Source organism: Myodes glareolus, chromosome 5 (assembly GCF_982192425.1).
Source record: "Myodes glareolus chromosome 5, mMyoGla1.1, whole genome shotgun sequence".
In the NCBI taxonomy this organism is placed as follows: domain Eukaryota; kingdom Metazoa; phylum Chordata; class Mammalia; order Rodentia; family Cricetidae; genus Myodes; species Myodes glareolus.
This window is the reverse complement of record NC_142030.1, coordinates 54,454,644-54,473,780: the sequence shown is the minus strand read 5'-3', so window position 1 is coordinate 54,473,780 and position 19,137 is coordinate 54,454,644. Positions and strand designations below refer to the sequence as shown.

Below are 19,137 nucleotides of genomic sequence, written 5' to 3'. Positions count from 1 at the left end.
CACTAGAGGAAACCCATGCTGACTCTGCCCAGATAGCCAGGAACCAGAGGCTGGACAGCACAGAGATCCAGGAGATTACCAAACACAATCAGAAAAAAATAAAATAAAAGACCAAGTGTATCTGATAGCATGGGCATAGCCATATGCCTGATAGGTCCAGGAGGTAAAAATCCCTGATTTTAGGATTCCTGCTTCCAGCCATCTTTGGGTGTCCATTCCTGAGAAAGCTGAAAGAAGATTGGATGGAAACACGAGGTTGGGTGGTGCTCTTGATGGCCAGGGAGCAGCTGTCACGTCTGTCTCTCTTGTTACTTGTAGGTCACAGTCCTCTTTGCAGGACAGCACATCTCTAAGAGCCCATTTGAAGTCAACGTTGACAAAGCCCAAGGAGACGCCAGCAAAGTCATTGCAAAAGGCCCAGGGCTGGAAACTACAGGGAACATTGCCAATAAGCCCACCTACTTTGACATCTACACAGCTGGTAACGTGCTTTGACCTTTGCATCTTCTCTATGATCTCAAACAGAATCCTCAGGAAGGCTTGGGGCACCCAAACTTTGGTCTTTCAAATTGAGCAAACAACTTTTTCTCTTGAGTTAGTTATATTTATCCGTCTCTTCACTACTGACCCTGATTGATTACTTCTCAATTTCTGTTCAAATTTCTGTCTGCACTAGATTTTACCAGACATGCGCTAGAACAAGTTTTATGAAAGACTAGGGGAATGGGCAGCACAAATGAGTAAAATGGTTATTGATTTGTTAGCTTTATTTTCTTTTAGTTTTTCTAGACAGGGTTTCTCTTGTGTAGCCCTGGCTATCCTGTAACTCGCTCTGCAGACCAGGCTGGCCTAGAACTCACAGAGATCCCCCTGCCTCTGCCTCCTGAGTGCTGGGATTAAAGGTTTGTGTCACTATCACCTGGCAGCTTTCTCTCAATTAAGAAAAGGAAATAGACAATGTGAAAAAGAAGATAGTTGGTACAGCCTTGCAGTTTGCCCTGGTTGGCAGCAAGCTTTTGAAGGGGGAAGATGTGCTCATGGAATGGCGGTTCTTCCCCAGGAGCTGGCGTGGGCGACATTGATGTTGAGGTGGAGGATCCTCAGGGCAAGAACACTGTGGAGCTGCTGGTGGAAGACAGAGGAAATCAGGTGTATAGATGTGTGTACAAGCCAGTGCAACCCGGCCCCCATGTGATCAAGGTCTCCTTTGCTGGAGATGCCATTCCCAAGAGTCCCTTTGGTGTGCAGGTTGGGGAAGGTAAGTACTGGCCAAATATACCTGGCATAGAAACTAATAAACTGGGACTTACTCACTCCTCTTTCTGCCAGAATCCCTTCAACAGGAAGTGGTAGTTCAGGGTTGGTGCTGATATGAGTTGTGTTCCTCAACTTTCCTCCCTGTGCCAAAATATCTAAGATGATCACATTAATAGATGATAAAGCTATTTGGTTTATGGCCACGATCTCTTGGCCCAGTTTCTCTTAGGCCTATGATTTTGCTGTATGTCTATGATAGACACATGTGGCAAAGGAGCTGTTACCGCATGGTAGCCAGGAAGCCAAGAAAGAGAAAGGAAGGGGCTAGACCCTCACCGATCCTTTACAGCAGTGGTTCTCGAACTTCTTAACGCTGCGACCCTTACTCATGTGGGACACCCAACCATGAAATTATGTCATTGCTACTTTAAAACTTTAGTTTTGCTACTGTTCATAAATCGTAATGTAAATATCTAATATGCAAACCCCAAGGGATCGCGACCCACAGGTTGAGAACCATTGCTTTACAGAGTAAATTTCCAGTGACCCGCCTTTTTTCCCCGCTAGGTCCCACCTACTCAACGCTTACACCACTAAGGAACATGTTAAGTCTACTCTGTACTGCAGATTGAGTAGCCCTATCTGAAAACTGGATTGCTTCAAGATCCATGGGGTGTGTGTGTGTGTACACTGACATGATTCTCAAATAATTTTAGATTTTAGGTTTTCAGGTAAGGGAAGCTCAGTCAACAAAATCTGTGTAATTTGTTGTTTTGTTTTTTTCAAAATGGGGTTCCTCTGCATAGCATGGACAATCCTGGAACTCCCTCTGTAAGTAGATCCACTTGCCTCTGTCTCCCAAGTTCTGGGATCAAAGGCGTGCACCACCACCGCCTGACCCATGCAAATATTTTTTACAAGTGTGTCTGAAATGGGTACTGGATGTAAGGCTCAGGGGTGAAGAGCTCTTCCTGGACTTTCAGAGGGTTTGTTCACTTCCCAGCACCTATCCCAGTCGACTCTTACCTACCTGTAACCCCAGCTCTAGAGGTTCTGGTTCACCCTTCTCGCCTCCATGGGCACCTGCACATGTGTGGCAGGCGCTTACCTAGACACACATAAACATCAAAAACACCTTTAAAATCTCACTATAGCAAAATCTTTTTGTTCCAGTCATTTTTGGTGAGGGATACCAAATCTGTGTGCAGAGACCTAAGTCTGTTGGATCTGGTATCTAAGACCAAGCTTGACAACAGCTGGTCCCTAGAGTCCAAGCATTTCTCTGGCTGTTGGGCACTCAGCTCAACTGCATTAGCCCACATGTATGTCTATGCATTTCAGGTGTGATTACCACCTCCAGATTGTAGGTGGGGTGACTAAGGCTTTGACAGTGCGGATCTTAAAGCATATGTAGGACCATAGTGTTCATTGACCAGGCCTGTAACCACTCCGCTAAATTCCTCTGCAGCCAGCAGCGTTTCTCATCCCCTGATGTTAGCGTTTCTCTCTCTGTTTCTTTGACTTTTTGTTGTTGTTGTTGTTGTTTCCCAACTATGCTGCCTTTTCTAACCAGTACTTGCCTCTCCCTGTTCTGTCCTCCACCTCTGCACCTGCAGACCTGGCTGCTTCTTCTGACTCCTGCCTCTGGGCCAGCCTGGACCCTGAAACTGCTGGCTTCCTATTTGCAAGCTCTGGGCCAGAGGCTCTTGCTTTGGTAAGGGCCGGTTGAGTGGGGCATCTTTACCAGTCCTTCGTGCTGGATTGCACGGGTCAGGGGAGCCTGTGCTGTGTGTGACTTCAGGAAATTCCTGTACAGGTGTTGGTGATGATAGCTCGTCTAACCAGATCCCAGCCTGAGCGAGGTGCTGAGGGTAGCAGCAGATCTGGCGTGTTCCCTCAAATCCTTCAGCTGAGTGTTTATGGGAGCTGAGCTGTTAGCATTTTGGTGTTGACCATGCTGTATATGTTTAATATTTCCAAGAGAGAGAGAGAGAGAGAGAGAGAGAGAGAGAGAGAAAACACATTTAATCCCCCCACCCCAGAATTCCTGACATCTTGTGACTGATTCCTCATGTGACCAACTTTTGTCTGTTTGACAAAAAAAAAGCAACCCTTTCCCTAGATATTTATAATCAAAATTCCTTTGATATCAGGAAAGCGATGGTTTAAGACAGGTTTCCTCATTCTGGTGTTTCCTAATCTCTCATTCATGGGCTGCATCATTCATTTCTGGGACAGTAAGTTTTTTGTTATTGTTTTTCTCTTCTCATTTACTGCCTTCCGCTGTAATGATTTGGTATTAAAAGATGCTTTAGCCAGGCCTGGTGGTATAGGCCTATAATCTTAGTCAGTTGGGAGGCTGAGACAGAAGAAGCACAAGTTCAAAGCCAACTTGGTCATAGGAAAACAACTTAGTGAGACCCTGTCTTGAAATAAAAAGTAAAAGAGGACTCAGTGGTAGAGCATGTGCGGGGCCCTTCAGTGCACACATACACACTTTACATGTCTTTAACAGTGGAAAAACCAATGTTACTGGCCATTAAGTACCACCACCATAAACTATGTTCATCCATAACAATCTAACATGATCTCTAACTGCAAGAATGTCTGTGTGCCACTCTGGCAAGCAATGGTTTGCCATATAACCAAGAGGAAGGATGTGTCCAATAAAGAACTACCTTCCTTCCACTCTTGGTGCCTATGTATAATGGGCTGTCAGATGTGCAGTGTGAGATTTGGGGAGGAAAAGCCAATTCATGGACAACAGGACATTGTGCCCATCAATTTTCCATTTCCACTGAAGGAAGAAGTTGCGTATGCTGGGCAGAGGATCCTTAGGAAGTATATGTGTCTTTATAAACATCCTCCCTGATAACCCCACACAGAAGAGTAATTTCATGGCTCTCCCAAGTGAAGAATGTTAGTCATTACTATAGTTCTTAAGTTTAGTTCTCAAGTGTGTGGTTTTTAAAGGAGATCAGAAATCAAGTCAAAAATGGCATTTCTGCTGAGGCTTGCCCTTTGCAGATACCCAGAGTTTTGTCACAGCCGTCTTTGGGAGCACGATTTCAGCTTTATGCCTGACTGTTCACATGCAAGACAACAGTCATGTCCAGATCTTCAGAGATGGCTGACCCAGGCTTTAGAACCCAGACATATTTCAAACATTGCATTTAGTGAGCCCTTGAGTGTGGCAGTGGGGTTTGGACAATGCTCAGCACTCAGTCTTAATACCTTCCTGCTCATAAAAGGCCAAAAGCCAGTACCAGGAGCACGGTACTTTCCTGTTGAATGTTGCCAAAATAACTTTTGCCCAGCCCTTGTTTGGTGAGACTGTACAAAGTCATGCTGTGTCCTTCTTTGCTAGCGGGTGCACTTCCTGCGTGGGACCCCTGATCTTGGGCAACTACCGGATGCTCTTTGTACAAAGCAAACATTTTCTTGGCAGGTGGCCCCAAGTAACCTTACTTTTCTTGTCTTTTACCAAATATTAAAAGGTTGAACTGATGTTAAAACTCTACTTGCAGCCTGCAATCCAAATGCTTGCCGGGCCAGTGGCCGAGGCCTGCAGCCCAAAGGTGTCCGGATCCGGGAGACTGCAGACTTTAAGGTGGACACCAAAGCTGCTGGAAGCGGGGAGCTGGGTGTAACTGTGAAGGGCCCCAGTAAGTACTCCTTTCTTTCCCCATGTCAGATAAAATCTTAGCTAATTTTTCAGCCACGGTGTATGAATTACATCCCACGGAGGTCCTGATTGATCTCCTAGAGAGCTATGACAAAGAAATGAGTCCTGTCTGTACTCTTTGGAGAAGGGAGCAGTGATTGATTAGTAACATCTGTCCTGGATATGGGTAGATGCAACCAGTAGGTGGTTTGACAGCCTTACATTCTAAAAAACCTCTGGGATAGAAAGTAATGCTGTAAGGGAATTGGAGAAATGTTGCTTTGGGGACAGTCTAGCGCTCCTTCCCTCCCTACCCCCCCCCCCCCCCGGGAGATCTAGGTGTAAAGTCCTTGCACAGAGTGACATTCTGGAATCCAATCACAGTGTTCAAAGCCATTGATTTCTCCAGCCCAGGTTATGTTTTATAGACTATGAAACTATATCAGTTACTATGTTAGAATGATCGGTGTTTATAGAAGAATAAAACACCCTAGGATGGTTTTCTTTGTAAGTTAAAAGCCTTTGGCAGAGGGCATGTTTCCCTGGTGCCCTATTCTTTCTCCTTTAGTGGCAGAGAGAATAGACATGGGGTTTCATGTATTCTCTAGGACAGAGGGACAGCTCAGAAGTCCTCGTAACAGGTGAAGCGGCACTTCATGGTTTTCCTTCTAAGGCTTGTAGAGTCCTGCAAGCCCTGCATCCCGGTTCCTCTTGTCCTCTGTTTTCATCCTGAGTCCAAAAAGTTTGTATGTGGTCTCAGCTCAAAGCTTTGGGGAAAGATACGCCCCAAGGGCAGCCAGGGTTCTTGATTGCCTTGACCTAGAGCCAAGTAGCTCTGGGGCTGTCCATCCTCCCATTCCCAGCCCCCCACACCCACTCAGCTTGTTGCAACAGGAACCAAAGAGGTGAGGTGTCTTTTTTCTGACCTTGGAGACTTTCTTGACTCCTTGGCTTTTCCGGCCAAACCTCAACATAAAACAAGTTTCTACCTGATGGCTGGATCTGAAATGATGTATAGAACCTAAAACCCATCTTCTCATAGATCCCTTGTAAGGACTCTCTTCCTTTGTTGTCCAGGAAACAATACACAGGTGCTTAGTCCAAGGCGGCAAGTCATGATAAAAATGACCTCCGTTTCCAGTGTTGGAGGGGTGGAATGGTGGCCGGAAAGCAGCTAGAACTGTTGAGAAATGCCGAGACCCAGCAAACATTGCAGCTGGTTTAAAACCTCAGCCTCTGCTGAGAGCTTTTGAAGCAAGTTAGCTGGGAAGTCATCCCATTTCTCCCTCCTTGGAAGCTGAGATGAGTCTGCTTTTAGTTTTGGAACCCTCTCCCAGGCTTGGTGGGGGAGGGGGAACCTCACATTCAGAGTTGAATTTTTGTAGGTCACCTATGCTTTGTGGATGGTTTCCTTGAAGCCTAGAGGTTATACTGCAAAGGCTGTGTGCTTTCTTTCTGCAGAGGGTCTGGAGGAGCTCGTGAAGCAGAAGGGCTTCCTGGATGGGGTCTACTCATTCGAGTACTACCCTAGCACACCAGGGAAATACAGCATTGCAATTACTTGGGGGGGACACCACATTCCGAAGAGGTGAGTCTAGGTTGGAGATGTGCCTTGTTTAGAGGTATAATCGGCCTGTGACAGGCTCACAGGAGCCCGCCGCTTCCCAGGCTGCCAGAGGGAAGAGAGATCTGCTTTGTTCAAAGCTTTCCACCCCCAGCCCGCCCCCCCCCCCTTTTCGGAGCAGCACAGACACTTGGCTTATTCTCAAAAGCAGCACAAAGTCACTGTGGTTTCAGCTGCCTGCTTTAAATCAAATGCTGGTGGTTTGCGCCTGGTGGGAGGCAGGGAAACCAGAAAGGGCTGTGATAGAGAGCAAATGGCCTGTGTGTCTATACAGCCTTGTATAAACCCAGGCTCTCCTTTTCAATGAATGCCTCTGTTCACGAATGCCGCAGGGGCACAGTCTGCTATGGTTTACATTAAAACCATCTACATGAATGCCATCAGAGGCAAGGGACCCTGGCCACAGTTTTGCCTGGGGCTATAGCAGTTTCCTTTCTGGGCCCTTGGGCTTTGCTGCTCTCCTGAGGGCAATTTAAACTCTGAATACATTTTGTCTTGAGAAATACTTGAACATTATAGTGGTTCTCTGTTATCTACAAAGGTTGCCTTCTAAAACCATGAATATATGCCTGAAACCCACCCCAGACAGGGTCATGTGCTGGTGGTTTTTGTTTTGTTTTGTTTGTTTTGCCTTTACGCATGCACACCCACGAAAAGGTTTAATTTATAAAATAGACATAATGCGAGACTGATAATAGTGATGATGAAGCAGCAAAAGGAAAGGCACATGAATATTGTCAGCGTAAGTATGCCATTGCCAAGCAGTGGAGGTGCACGCCTTTAATCCTAGCAATCAGGAGACAGAGGCAAGTGGAGCTCTGTGAGTTCGAGGCCACTGTGGTCTACAGAGCAAGTTCCAGGACAGCCAGAACTACATAAAGAAACCCTGTTGTCAAATAAATAAATAAATAAAAATAAAAACTGCCATATTGTACTGGACTTACCCTTCTTGTGTTGTTAGATGACATAATGCCTATATGATGAGACAAAGTTAAAAAAAATAATGTAGGCATCATGGCACACTGTTAATCTCAAAATGATACATATTGCAAACCACATTTGAAACTTAAGAAAATAAAACTAAGGATAAGGGGAACTCTTATATAGGGTTTTCAGTGTCTGGACACCCTTATTGCAAAAACTTCCCTGCAAACTTCCCTTGCCAAAATTAAAGCAGATTTGGTCATGTATGAATGAGTTAAAGCCTATTCATACTAGTTTGGGGTTTTTTGTTGTTGTTGTTTTTGTTTTTGTTTTGTTTCTGTTATAGCATAGGTGGGAAAAGAGAAATGTGAATAGTCTTTCAGGCTTACACTCTAGAGGGCCCTGCATACCTAAGGTCATGCGCTGATGAGCAAACTAGAAGAAATGTGTTGCTTGAGTGGCAGCCCAGTGCCCCCCAGCTCCTGAAGCACCCACATTACATTATATTGTTGACATAACAATGGCTGTGGGGCAACCAGTGTGGAGGGAGGACTTTGCCTAGAGTTTCAGCCTCCGTGCAAAAGATAAGGCAAGTGAAAAGAACTGCATTAAGTAATCCCCTTTTATGCTCTTTCTCAATGCTTCTTCTGCTCCTCCCTTCTAGCCCCTTTGAAGTCCAAGTTGGCCCTGAAGCAGGCATGCAGAAAGTCCGTGCCTGGGGCCCTGGTCTTCATGGTGGCATTGTTGGCCGATCAGCAGACTTCGTGGTGGAGTCCATTGGCTCTGAGGTCGGGACTCTGGGTAAGTGGAGGCAATTGCCCAACCGCTTCTGTAAGGCTAAGGATCACACAGTACCTAGTGTTGGAGCTTCATGTGATCTCCTGACTACACAAAGCCTTCTGAATGCTGTAAAATTCTAGTTCTTATTTTCCTCTTTGCTTTCAGTTGCCCAATGCCTGTGACAATAGTGATTGCCTTACTGATCAGGTCCCTAAGTAGGGGTGGGTGGTATGCTAAACAGTACATAAAACATCGTAGGTAAGAATTGGTGATTGACCCTTAAATAAATGACTTGACAAATTTTGCTGAAATTTCAAAAAGTAAATATATTGTTTGGAGCATAACTGAATATATTTTAAGTGCTTGTCTGACAAAACACAGGATCATTATGGATTAGAAGCCAACAAACTTTTTCTAGAAAGGGCCACATGCCCAGTATTTTTACCTTATATGCTATATGATCTCTATCACAATTATGTGACTTTGCCATTGTGGTTGTAAAGCAGTCATCAAGAAAATACATACGTGAGTAAGTATGCCTGTACTCCTGTAAAACTCTTTCTATAGAAATATTGACCAGTGAGCTGTAGTTTACTGGCCCCTGTTTTCACTATAACAATAAGCAAAAGAGGGAAAAATAAGAAATTACATATAATTTCCACTAGTAGAAAGAATAATCATTTTGGTATATACTTCTAGTCTAAGGTAGTAGTTAAACTTTTAATCTCTTCTTGTACTTTTTTCCTGAACACACAGTTGTATCTTTACATCCTTATGCCCCACATGAGTGGATGTAATTCCTTCATGTCTCATGGCTTCTATGCAATTTTGTTGTATTTCAGTCTCATCTTGGGCTCTCAAGTTACTTCCAAGATACTATTATATCAAAACAATGTTGAATGCATAACCTCACTTAATTCATTCATGTGAAAACTCAGTAATGGGTTTAGACAAGCAAGTATTGGTTTAAGACTTTTGGCACATGTTGCTCTATGTTCTAAAAAGGGTTTTTCTGGTATGTACCCTTGCCCTAGGTGTGTCTCCTTCCTACCCTTCCTCATGTTACCTGAAAACCAGAAATATCCAGTCTAACCCTTCCACCCCTAGTCAAGACCCAGTGACCTTGGTTTTGTGGAAAAGAGACATACTTGATTTCCATTTTCTGCTCATTGCTTGGTTTCCGGGAGGCAGAGAGAAGGAGATGGTAGTAGCACATAGAGTAGATAATTCTCACCGTGTGTAACCAGGAAAGCCCTTTTATTCCATCCCTCAGGGTTTGCAATTGAAGGCCCCTCCCAGGCAAAGATAGAATATGATGATCAGAATGATGGATCGTGTGATGTCAAATACTGGCCCAAGGAGCCTGGTGAATATGCTGTTCACATCATGTGTGATGATGAAGACATCAAAGACAGCCCATACATGGCTTTCATCCACCCTGCTACCGGAGACTACAACCCGGATCTAGTAAACACCCTCACCCTTCTTTTACCCCTTCTCCCCTATGGCAGAGAGGAATGGGTTGGATCTTGGGGCAGAAGTGGTCCTCTTAGAACTTCCAGGATGTTGGGAATGTAATGGACCTCTCTGCCTTTTGCCATTGTTCTTCATAAACTAGGAATGGTAGTGTCTACTCCCAGAGCTTCTGGGGAAATTCAAGGATATGCCTGTCAAGTGGAAGAGGCTCCTCTTGCCACGTCTTAGGCGATTGGCCAGCTATGCATAGAGTATCGTCAATGAGCTAATTTGTGGCACTCTTGAGCCCATGGTTAGTTCTTTGCTCTGTGGTGACTGCAACCTTCAGTGTTTCCTCAAAGTGGGAAACTTGAAGCCAGCCACAGCTAAAGATCTGCCCCAGATACAAAAGTTCTTCCTCTCATTTCAGGGTAAAGGCAGAGAGTCTGGGTTAGTTCAGATTTTGTTTTAGAGTATTTTCTCCTTCATGAACATCTACTAGTGGCATTTATTTTTAAGTTACAGCTTTCTTTGGCATTTGACTTCCTATAGCAGTGCTCAATTAAGCACCAGACATTTTGTGTACTCCCCTCTCCATCCCATTCTTTGACACGAGGGAAGAAACATTATTTGGTTTTTTGCCTCAGGTCCAAGCATATGGGCCTGGTTTAGAGAAATCTGGTTGCATTGTCAACAACCCAGCTGAGTTCATCGTGGATCCCAAGGATGCTGGAAAAGCTCCCTTAAAGATAATGGCTCAGGTAAGTTTCTGGGGCCACTTGCACTGTCAGGTGGAAGGTGTAATGTCAAGTGCTCAGTGCGTCTGGTCCTAGGCTTTCTTATCCACCCACTGAGAGTAATAATAGTGTCCTACAGGGCGATGTGAGGGCTTCGTAGGACTGACATAATGCAGGGCATTTTTAATACTTGTGATTCACGCTCTATAGAAAGAAGGATTGTTTGTTTAAGATTTCTCTGTTATGTCTTTCAGTTTGTCTTAGTCTACTTAATTTCTAATGGGGCTGTGAACAAAATTCAGATTATGCTTGTCTGATTTATTTAAAATTAGCCAAAGGACTTAAACTCAAGAATTGAAATTATATCCTAAATGGTACTGGCTTTAGGCAGGGGAGATTATAGCATTTACTCTTAGTAATTACAAGTAAATAAATAGAGTTAGGCACAGCAACATGTACGTGACTCCTAGTAATTAGGAGGTCCATGGTAGTACATTAAAATCATCCTGAGTAAGCTAGTGAGACCTGTTTTATTTGTGGGACTATTTGGTTTTGTTTGTTGTTACCTATAGCCTGTGTATAGGGAGTGTATAGCATGTTGTGGCTGCTGTATGATAATAAGTTGAGGATTTTTTGGCCATCCCTAGAAGCCACAGTGGTCACTTTTTGGTGGAGGCATTGTGGGGACCCCCTTTGTTCAGGTTTTGACTGGCTCTTTTGCAGGACGGGGAAGGCCAGCCCATTGACATCCAGATGAAGAGTCAGATGGACGGCACATTTGCCTGCTCATATACCCCAGTTAAACCCATCAAGCACACCATAGCTGTGATCTGGGGAGGTGTGAACATACCACACAGCCCCTACAGGGTAGGTTGCGAAGTTTATTCTAATTGTATGGGGAAAAAAAAATCTGGCTATATATTGAGTCTGGGCCTTGTGTAGTAGATGGCTAAGGCAGATGTATAGAAAGAGCCCATTCTGGATAGGCCTTGAAAAGAGACTTGGGCTGATGGGGCAAAATACTCTAGATTGACAAAATGGCCATTTCTAGTCTTATGCTTGAACCTAAGGGAAGCAATACTTTTTGTATAGATTTATTTCCTAGGTTCACATCTTTTCCAGGTCAATATTGGGCAAGGGAGCCATCCCCAGAAGGTCAAAGTGTTTGGACCAGGTGTGGAGAGAAGTGGTCTGAAGGCGAATGAGCCTACTCACTTCACCGTGGATTGTACAGAGGCTGGAGAAGGTGAGATTAGACTTCGTCCACCCCCGTCATTATCACTCCTTGAGAAGAACATCCTTACAACATTTGGAGGGCAGTGAACCTTGAACTAGGAAGTAGCCCATTTTAGTATACGGTTGTTTACCCATGAGCTTTGTTCGTTCCTTGGTAATATTTTAGCGCATTCTTTTCCAAAACGCTGATTTACCACCTTCCCTTTCTTGAGTTGGCTCTTGTGGGGTATTAACCCAGGCTGAAAGTGATTGTCTAAGACATGCTGCTGCCTGTAAGCTGGTACTCACTGAGCGTGTCGGTCTTAGGTGATGTCAGTGTTGGCATTAAGTGTGATGCCCGCGTGCTAAGTGAGGATGAGGAAGATGTGGATTTCGACATTATTCACAACGTCAATGACACATTTACCGTCAAATATGTGCCTCCTGCTGCTGGACGATACACCATCAAGGTTCTCTTTGCATCTCAGGTATGGGTTAGGGCCTAAGAGGCACAGAGAAGGGTGAACCCTGTGCTTTTAGGCCACCTGTGTACGTATCTCCTTTTTGGCCTTTGTTTTGCGTACCAGCTGAGAGAGATGCGTTGAGAGCTATGTTCAGTTTCTCTATTCTCTTAAAACCAGAAAGGGGGTGGGAGGAGGCTAAGCTAAATTGTCACTTTTTTCTCTCTCAGTGGTTAAAAGTAGGACTCTACGCAGAAACTGACTTGTTAAAAACATTCACTAACCTTTTAATTGAAGAGTTAGGCAACTTCTAGATGTGCCTCCCTTTGACCCTTTTGCAGTAATAACTCTGGTCTCTGCCCTTAAGCTTTTATAGCAAAAGCTTTTTGAAATGATAATGGTAGTCCTGTAAGGAACACTCTGAAACTAGGCATTTTGAAACTCTACTGATCAAGCTTAACTGTATAGAAATTAGGAAGCTCGGGCGAATAGCCTGTGCCTCAAGTTAATGATCTTAAGTTGACATGGTCTAATTAATTTATTCTTTCATTCTGACAGCCTGCAAATTCTTTTTGAAGACTTGTACTCACTCCATTTCTGATTACTTCCTTGAAGCCCTCACACCCCCACCCACAGCTCTCCCTGGAGGACATTTTCTGCCTCCTAACCCTGTATTATGTTGGCTTTTACTTTATTCTGAGTAGTATTCTTTTTTATCCTTAGCCCCCAACATCTGGTGTTAAAGACCCAAGGGTGTTTTTGCTATTAGGGTTCCAGATGTGCACCTGTGTGTGCAGACTTCACCTACAATAATGGAAGTTTCTCATCACTTGTTAAAGTGGCCATTAAGGCAGCCTTTGTCCATTGTGTTTGGGCAGAAGGTTAAGCTCTGAAGATTCCCTAGGGGCCTCCCTTCTCAGACATGTCTTTGCTTCAGGAAATCCCTGCCAGCCCTTTCAGAGTCAAAGTTGACCCTTCCCACGACGCCAGCAAAGTGAAGGCAGAAGGTCCGGGGCTGAGTAAAGCAGGTAAGACGGTGATGGGTAAGGCTGCCTTGATCTTTCTGCGCTGTCTAGACCTCGAGGGACTTCTCTTCAGTGAAGGGCTCTGATGTGGCAGGAACAATGTGTCCCTGGCAGCTGCTGTGGAGCGGTGCTGTTGAGCCTGTCAGACTGGTTCTAAAAGTGAAACCTCTCCGGCCTCTGACTCTCCCCTTTCCCTGTGTCCTTCCAGGTGTGGAAAATGGGAAGCCAACCCACTTCACTGTGTATACCAAGGGGGCCGGGAAAGCACCACTCAATGTGCAGTTCAGCAGCCTCCTTCCTGGTGATGCCGTGAAGGACTTGGACATCATCGATAACTACGACTATTCACACACTGTTAAATACACCCCAACCCAGCAGGTAAGCTTCCTTCTTGCCCCATGCTTTTCTGGCCAGGCCTTTTCCCTCACGGGGTGCTGTGCTGTGCTGTGCTGTGCTGTGCTGTGCTGTGCACAGCATGGGAATGATCAGTGCATGCGGTGATGCCACACAGTGTGTGCTCTCGGGAGGAAAGAAACCCCGAGGCTGCTATGGGTTTCCCAGAGAAGTAGGAAGGCAGCCCCACATCTCTACCTCAGTGTGGGGTTTGATCAGAGAAGCACTGAGTTCTTACATAAAGAACCTACCCAGTCTACCTTCTTATGCTCAACCCCACCCCCACCCTATTCCACTGCTTCCCGGTCTGATTAATTATAAAAAATGGTCCGTCACCTGCAGTTTCCCTTGTGGGCTGTTTCACATAGTTTAGTTTTTTAATGAGGTGTTTTAGAGGGATCTTTTCTCAATGAGCCCATTCAGCTTTTAACCCCTAAGGCCCAAAACCCACTATTTCGGGCAACAAATTGCTCCCTATTTCAAAGTACAGGAGTTCTGAGGAATCTTGCTGTCTAGGCAGATTTGTTATTTTATACATAAGGGTCTAAAAGCTACCCTTCCATACAAGTTTACGTCTGTTATTTTTTAAATTCATTCTTTTCATAACAAAATTGCCTGCTACACTTGAGAAGCATATGTCGCATTTATGGTGCTGTGCAGGCTTCACCCCCATCCATCTTCCCCACGCTCCTTTCTTGCAAAACTGGAATTCTGAATCCCTTGCTTTTGCTTAGAATTAAGCTTTTGCGTCACATTCACACCTCCAGAGTCTGGATAGCAGATATTTTGGCAGGAAAGTCTTAATTTTAATACTCATGCTTAGTGTTAATATAGTCATTCTAGGCTCTGAGATGCCATCAATCTGAGGAGGAGGGAGCCCCCTTTGTTAATAAGCCATTTGCAGGACAAGACTGTACAGTCTTCAGAAACACTGCTCAAGACTTTCTCTGCCAGGGCCCTCTCAGCATGGGGCTGCCAAGGGTCAAGTGGGGAAATGTAGGGGTACAGTAAGAATGGGATGTGTGTGGCTAGCCTTCTTGCTTTGGGGTTACACATCCTTAGAGATAATATCTTTTCTTTGGAACTTGCCTGACAATGGGGAAAATTCTCTGGGGTAAGATCTGAGTACAACATTATAGGAATGTGGCCTCTTACCTCCAGATTTTCTTCTTCCTAAGTACTTTGAAGAAGTCCCACTGAAAGGTTCCTTTTTATTAATAGTAAATCGAACACATTTATAGATAATGTGTTCTTTTCCCTTGTTGGAAGACTCGGTAATTATTAGCCCTCTGTTTATTCTCACTGATGGTTCTGAGAACTGGTGGGACCTTAGGCTGGGAGCTTGGCAAGATCTTTGCTGCAAGTTCTCTGTGTTCCTTGGGAGAAAGTACCACAAAGCATGGTCATGATCCTAAGGTGATCATAGATTCTTTTCTGAACACTTTATGACTTAGCTTCATTTTCCATTTATCTATCATAGTCTTTGTCTTTTGGATGAGTCTTTTAAATTGCAGATACCAGGATGAAAGTCAGGGTTTGACTTGAATCTACTAAAAACAAAGTAGATCCCTTTCCCTATGTGTACCCAGCTGCCAATCAAGATACATGTCAAGAGCCCAAGTCAAGTCTTATCAAATTTGAAGTGATGCTAGAGTAGGAAGCACTTTACTTCAGCATGCTTCTGAGGTCAAGTTCATATAGTTCTCTGGTAGCAGCAGCAGCTTTGAGAGCTGTTAGTATGCTAAGAGGCCTCTCAGGGCTGTGCTATGTCCAAGGAACCTAGTGGAGTCTAAGTTTTAATATTACTGTTGTAGACATTTTGTGGAGTCCTTCTCGTAGGCTGTGTAGAGCAATCCTCATAGTTCATTATTTCTCCTATGGCAAAGAAAACATGTAGTATGTCTCCTCCAGAACTGTGAGCTACCCAAGTGCCTTATTGTTCTTTTGTTGTGGAAAGAAACTACCACCCATGCAACCCACAGAAGAAGTCTTTTAATTGGAGGCTTGCTTACAGTTTCAGAGTGTCAATCCATGATGTCATGGTTGGGAACATGGCTCAGGCAGGCAGGCAGGCAAACATGGCATTGGAGTCGTAGCTGAGAGCTTACATTCTGATTCACAGGCAACAGGCATAGAGAGGGTGAGACTGGCCTGGCATGGACTTTTGGAACTTCCAGGCCCACATACCTCCTCCAACAAGGTCATATCTCCTAATTCTTCCTAAATAATCCACCAACTAGGGATCAAGCATTTCAATACATGAACCCATGAAAACTATTCTCATGCATACCTCCACACCAAGGTAGGATAGCATGTCCTGCATACATCTTCCCATCCCCAGGCCCAAGGACTATACCTAGTGCTTCTTATTAACTCTTATAACTTATATTAACCCATAGTACTTATCTGTGTTAGCCATGTGGCTTGGTATCTTTTTCAGCAAGACAGTCACATCTTGCTTGATCATGTCTGGCTTCCTCTGTGTCTGGGTGATGACTGCAGACTGAATCTTTCCTCTTCTCAGAATTCTTCTGTTCTTGTTGCCCTGCCTCTACTTCCTGCCTGGCTACTGGCCAGTCAGCATTTTATTAAACAAATACAAGAAACAAATCTTTACAGGGTAAAACCACTGTCCAAAAGCACCCCCCCTTTTTTTTTTCAAAATAAGAACTCTGAATTGAATCTCGCATATTTAGCTTTCTTCCTGACCATTATCCATACAACTTGTAACCAACCCTCTAAACAAAGAAAAACATCCTTAATCCATTTTTTGGGAGTGTGGGCATAGTTTTCCAGGATACTTCCTGCTGATTGGGGGTGCTGATAATCTTATGGGGACCTAAAGAAAACCTTGAATTATGGTCAAGTCCTGAATGGAATATTCTGTGAGGCCTGATCATCTCAACCAGCAGTTTTGAAACTGTTCTGGATGCAGAACTCAGAGGAAATTCCAACAGAGGCCCTCTGAAATGTTGGAACATCTGCACTCTGCTCCTAGTGGAGATTCTTCAGGGGGTCTTCCTTGATCAAACCTGATTTTTCTTAGCCCAGAATGAATCCACAGCCTTATTTCCTTTGGAAACAAAGACAAAAACCTCTTCTCCAAAGTAACATACCTGTTGACTTAAATTTTGAAGTTAAAGCGTTTTTAAAATATACATATGTTGGATTAATCCAGCAGCATTTATAATCAAATATCTTTTAGCAGCTTTTGCTCCTTCCTCAGCCATCAAAGAATTTAAAGACAACATAACATACAGTATCCAGACCCTCTGTGTATTTTTCATCTTTAAGTGGCTTTATTTTAAACTCTATTTTTTTTTGTTTTTATTTTTAATTTTTGCTTTTTGAGACAGGAATTTCTCTGTGTATCTTTGCTGTCCTGGAACTCACTCTGTAGACCAGGTTGTCCTTGATTTCACAGAGATCTGCCTGTCTCTGCCTCCTAAGTGTTGGGATTAAAGGTGTGTGCCACCACACCCAGCTACTCTTTCTTTTTTTATTTTAAGGACTTAATCCTTTTTCTTTTCTCTCCCAAGCCTACATATATTTTTAAACACACTGTAAACCGTTTAGAGGTTTTCTTTATCTGAGTTTTTATTGTACATCTCTCTTTTTCTGACCACATGAGTCTTTAATTTGCTAAGCGATATGGCTAGGATTAAAGCAGTGCTTTGATGGCTAAATACATCCCATTCTTTAGCTTTCTGAGAGTCTAGCCTCATGGCGGAGGTACTAGCTAGAGTCATGTTTATTGCCACAACTCTGTGGAGTTTCAATGTCCCTGACACCACCAAGAAGCATGCTGTTGACAATTCATAAACACCATTTAAGTGTTTGGTGGCAGGGCCTCTTTTAAAAAGCTGCAAATTTTTGCAACTAAAGCTGAGTCAGGAAGTCTCTCTTAAATGAGATGCACTTGCCTTTTGCAATGAGAGCAAACCTGAGAAATTGCTGCTACCAAGAAGCCATGCTTAACACTCTTATTTTGTGTCTAGAATTACTTCCCAGGCTCTCTCAGGTTTTCTGTGGATGCAATTGTCTACACGTTGGACACCATTTGTTGACTAGGAGCTAAATGAAGGGGCAAATGATAGTGTGCCTGTATTCACAAGCATAACTGGCCTAGGAATATTATAATCTAGCAGAGGAGTTGAGATGCTCATTTCTGGGAGGAACCCAAAGCACCCCAGAGTGGGTGAAGGAAGGCATACCTGTAGGCTTCGCTGTGGGCTAAAGTTACAATTCCCAGGCCATTCAGAGTGCTATTCCCTGTGTGGAGAAAGGGGCATGCTTTGGGAGCTAATGGCCTCAGGCATGCCTTCTTTTTTTTTTTTTTTTTTTTTAGATTTATTTATCTATTATGTATACAACATTCTGCCTCCATGTATGCCCGCACACCAGAGGAGGGCACCAGATCTCATTACAGATGGTTGTGAGCCACCGTGTGTTTCCTGGGGATTGAACTCAGGACCTGTGGAAGAGCAGCCAGTGCTCTTAACCACTGAGCCATCTCTCCAGTCCCCAGGCATGCCTTCTTACGATGAATTTTTGGAGCTCCCAGGCAGCTGTTGATGTATGTTGATGGGTACATCCAGGACTAGATTTTGTAATTCCTCCTCAGAATGCAGGTCATACTTCTGAGGAGCTAAAGTCCTGTATGCCTTGACTGCTATCTTCTGTTGCGTGTTAGTCTCTGAATGACAGTGTGCAGGGACTTGCCTGCAGTGGACAATTAACACGAATGCTTGGATATGCCCATTATGATACAGTGGTCAAAGCAGTTTTTGTCTTCAAGGAGTGGGCATGATAGGTGGGACTTCAGGATTCTCCCAGAGGTCGGAAAAAGGCTGCATTTCACAAAGAGCCCCAGTCTTGCCCAGTGGCATTGTTTGTCTGTAGTCTCATATTCTCAAGTGGCTTAGACTTCTCACGCCAGACCTCCTGCTGTGTTGTGTTAGGTTTAAGCAGTGGTGATGGTTTCTTGCAGGAGACTCTGAAGTGGAGGAGCCTATAGAAGGCTCTGCTGCTCTTTCTTGTAAGCTGTCACGTCTGTGTCTTACTACTGTGGGATATTTTGTTTGTTTTTGTAGAATAAACGTCAGGTCTCAGAAGCATGTAGGGAGGAACATAAAACTGTTTTGCAGGCAGCTATACCCTGGTATAGCACACAGGTGGTCACTGCCTTAGACAGTCCTGGGGGGCCGGGAAGGTACTGTTTGTTCTTAGCTTGGCCTCCGAAGAAACTGTGAAAAATGCTTAGGAGTTGGAAGTGTAAGTCTCTAAGACTACCCACACCCACCCCTTAAGATTGTTTAAGGCAAAGTTCATTTCCTATCTGAATTGTGCTTTGCTTTTGCAAGTGGAAATGAAGCATACTTTCTTTTATGAGCCGGGCGGGCTTAACAGGAAGGGGACTTTTCTCTTACTCTAGCACTTCAAGGATGTGGCCAGAAAACATACTGGGCTGTCAAGAGCTCTATTACTAAGGTCCGTAGTTAGCCTTGAGGCCTCACCCCCAAAGGAGTTCGAGGCTAATGGGAAATGGAGGCTCAGGAGAACTGACATTGTTGGGAATATTGCAGTGACTGCAATAACAAAT

General features: G+C 44.2%; 1 protein-coding gene across 4 annotated transcripts in view; it reads left to right on the top strand.

The window, feature by feature from the left end:
- Positions 1–19,137, top strand: part of Flnb (filamin B) — a 140,057-nt gene that overhangs the window by 67,083 nt on the left and 53,837 nt on the right. For all 4 annotated transcript variants that reach the window (XM_048421316.3, XM_048421315.3, XM_085687960.2 and 1 more), the window contains exons 7-18: positions 319–481; positions 1,061–1,258; positions 4,785–4,922; positions 6,383–6,509; positions 8,134–8,270; positions 9,523–9,716; positions 10,352–10,465; positions 11,165–11,308; positions 11,564–11,687; positions 11,984–12,144; positions 13,055–13,145; positions 13,351–13,520. In XM_048421316.3, coding sequence (XP_048277273.3) covers positions 319–481; positions 1,061–1,258; positions 4,785–4,922; positions 6,383–6,509; positions 8,134–8,270; positions 9,523–9,716; positions 10,352–10,465; positions 11,165–11,308; positions 11,564–11,687; positions 11,984–12,144; positions 13,055–13,145; positions 13,351–13,520 — 1,761 coding nt within the window. The remainder of the gene's footprint in view (positions 1–318; positions 482–1,060; positions 1,259–4,784; positions 4,923–6,382; positions 6,510–8,133; positions 8,271–9,522; positions 9,717–10,351; positions 10,466–11,164; positions 11,309–11,563; positions 11,688–11,983; positions 12,145–13,054; positions 13,146–13,350; positions 13,521–19,137) is intronic.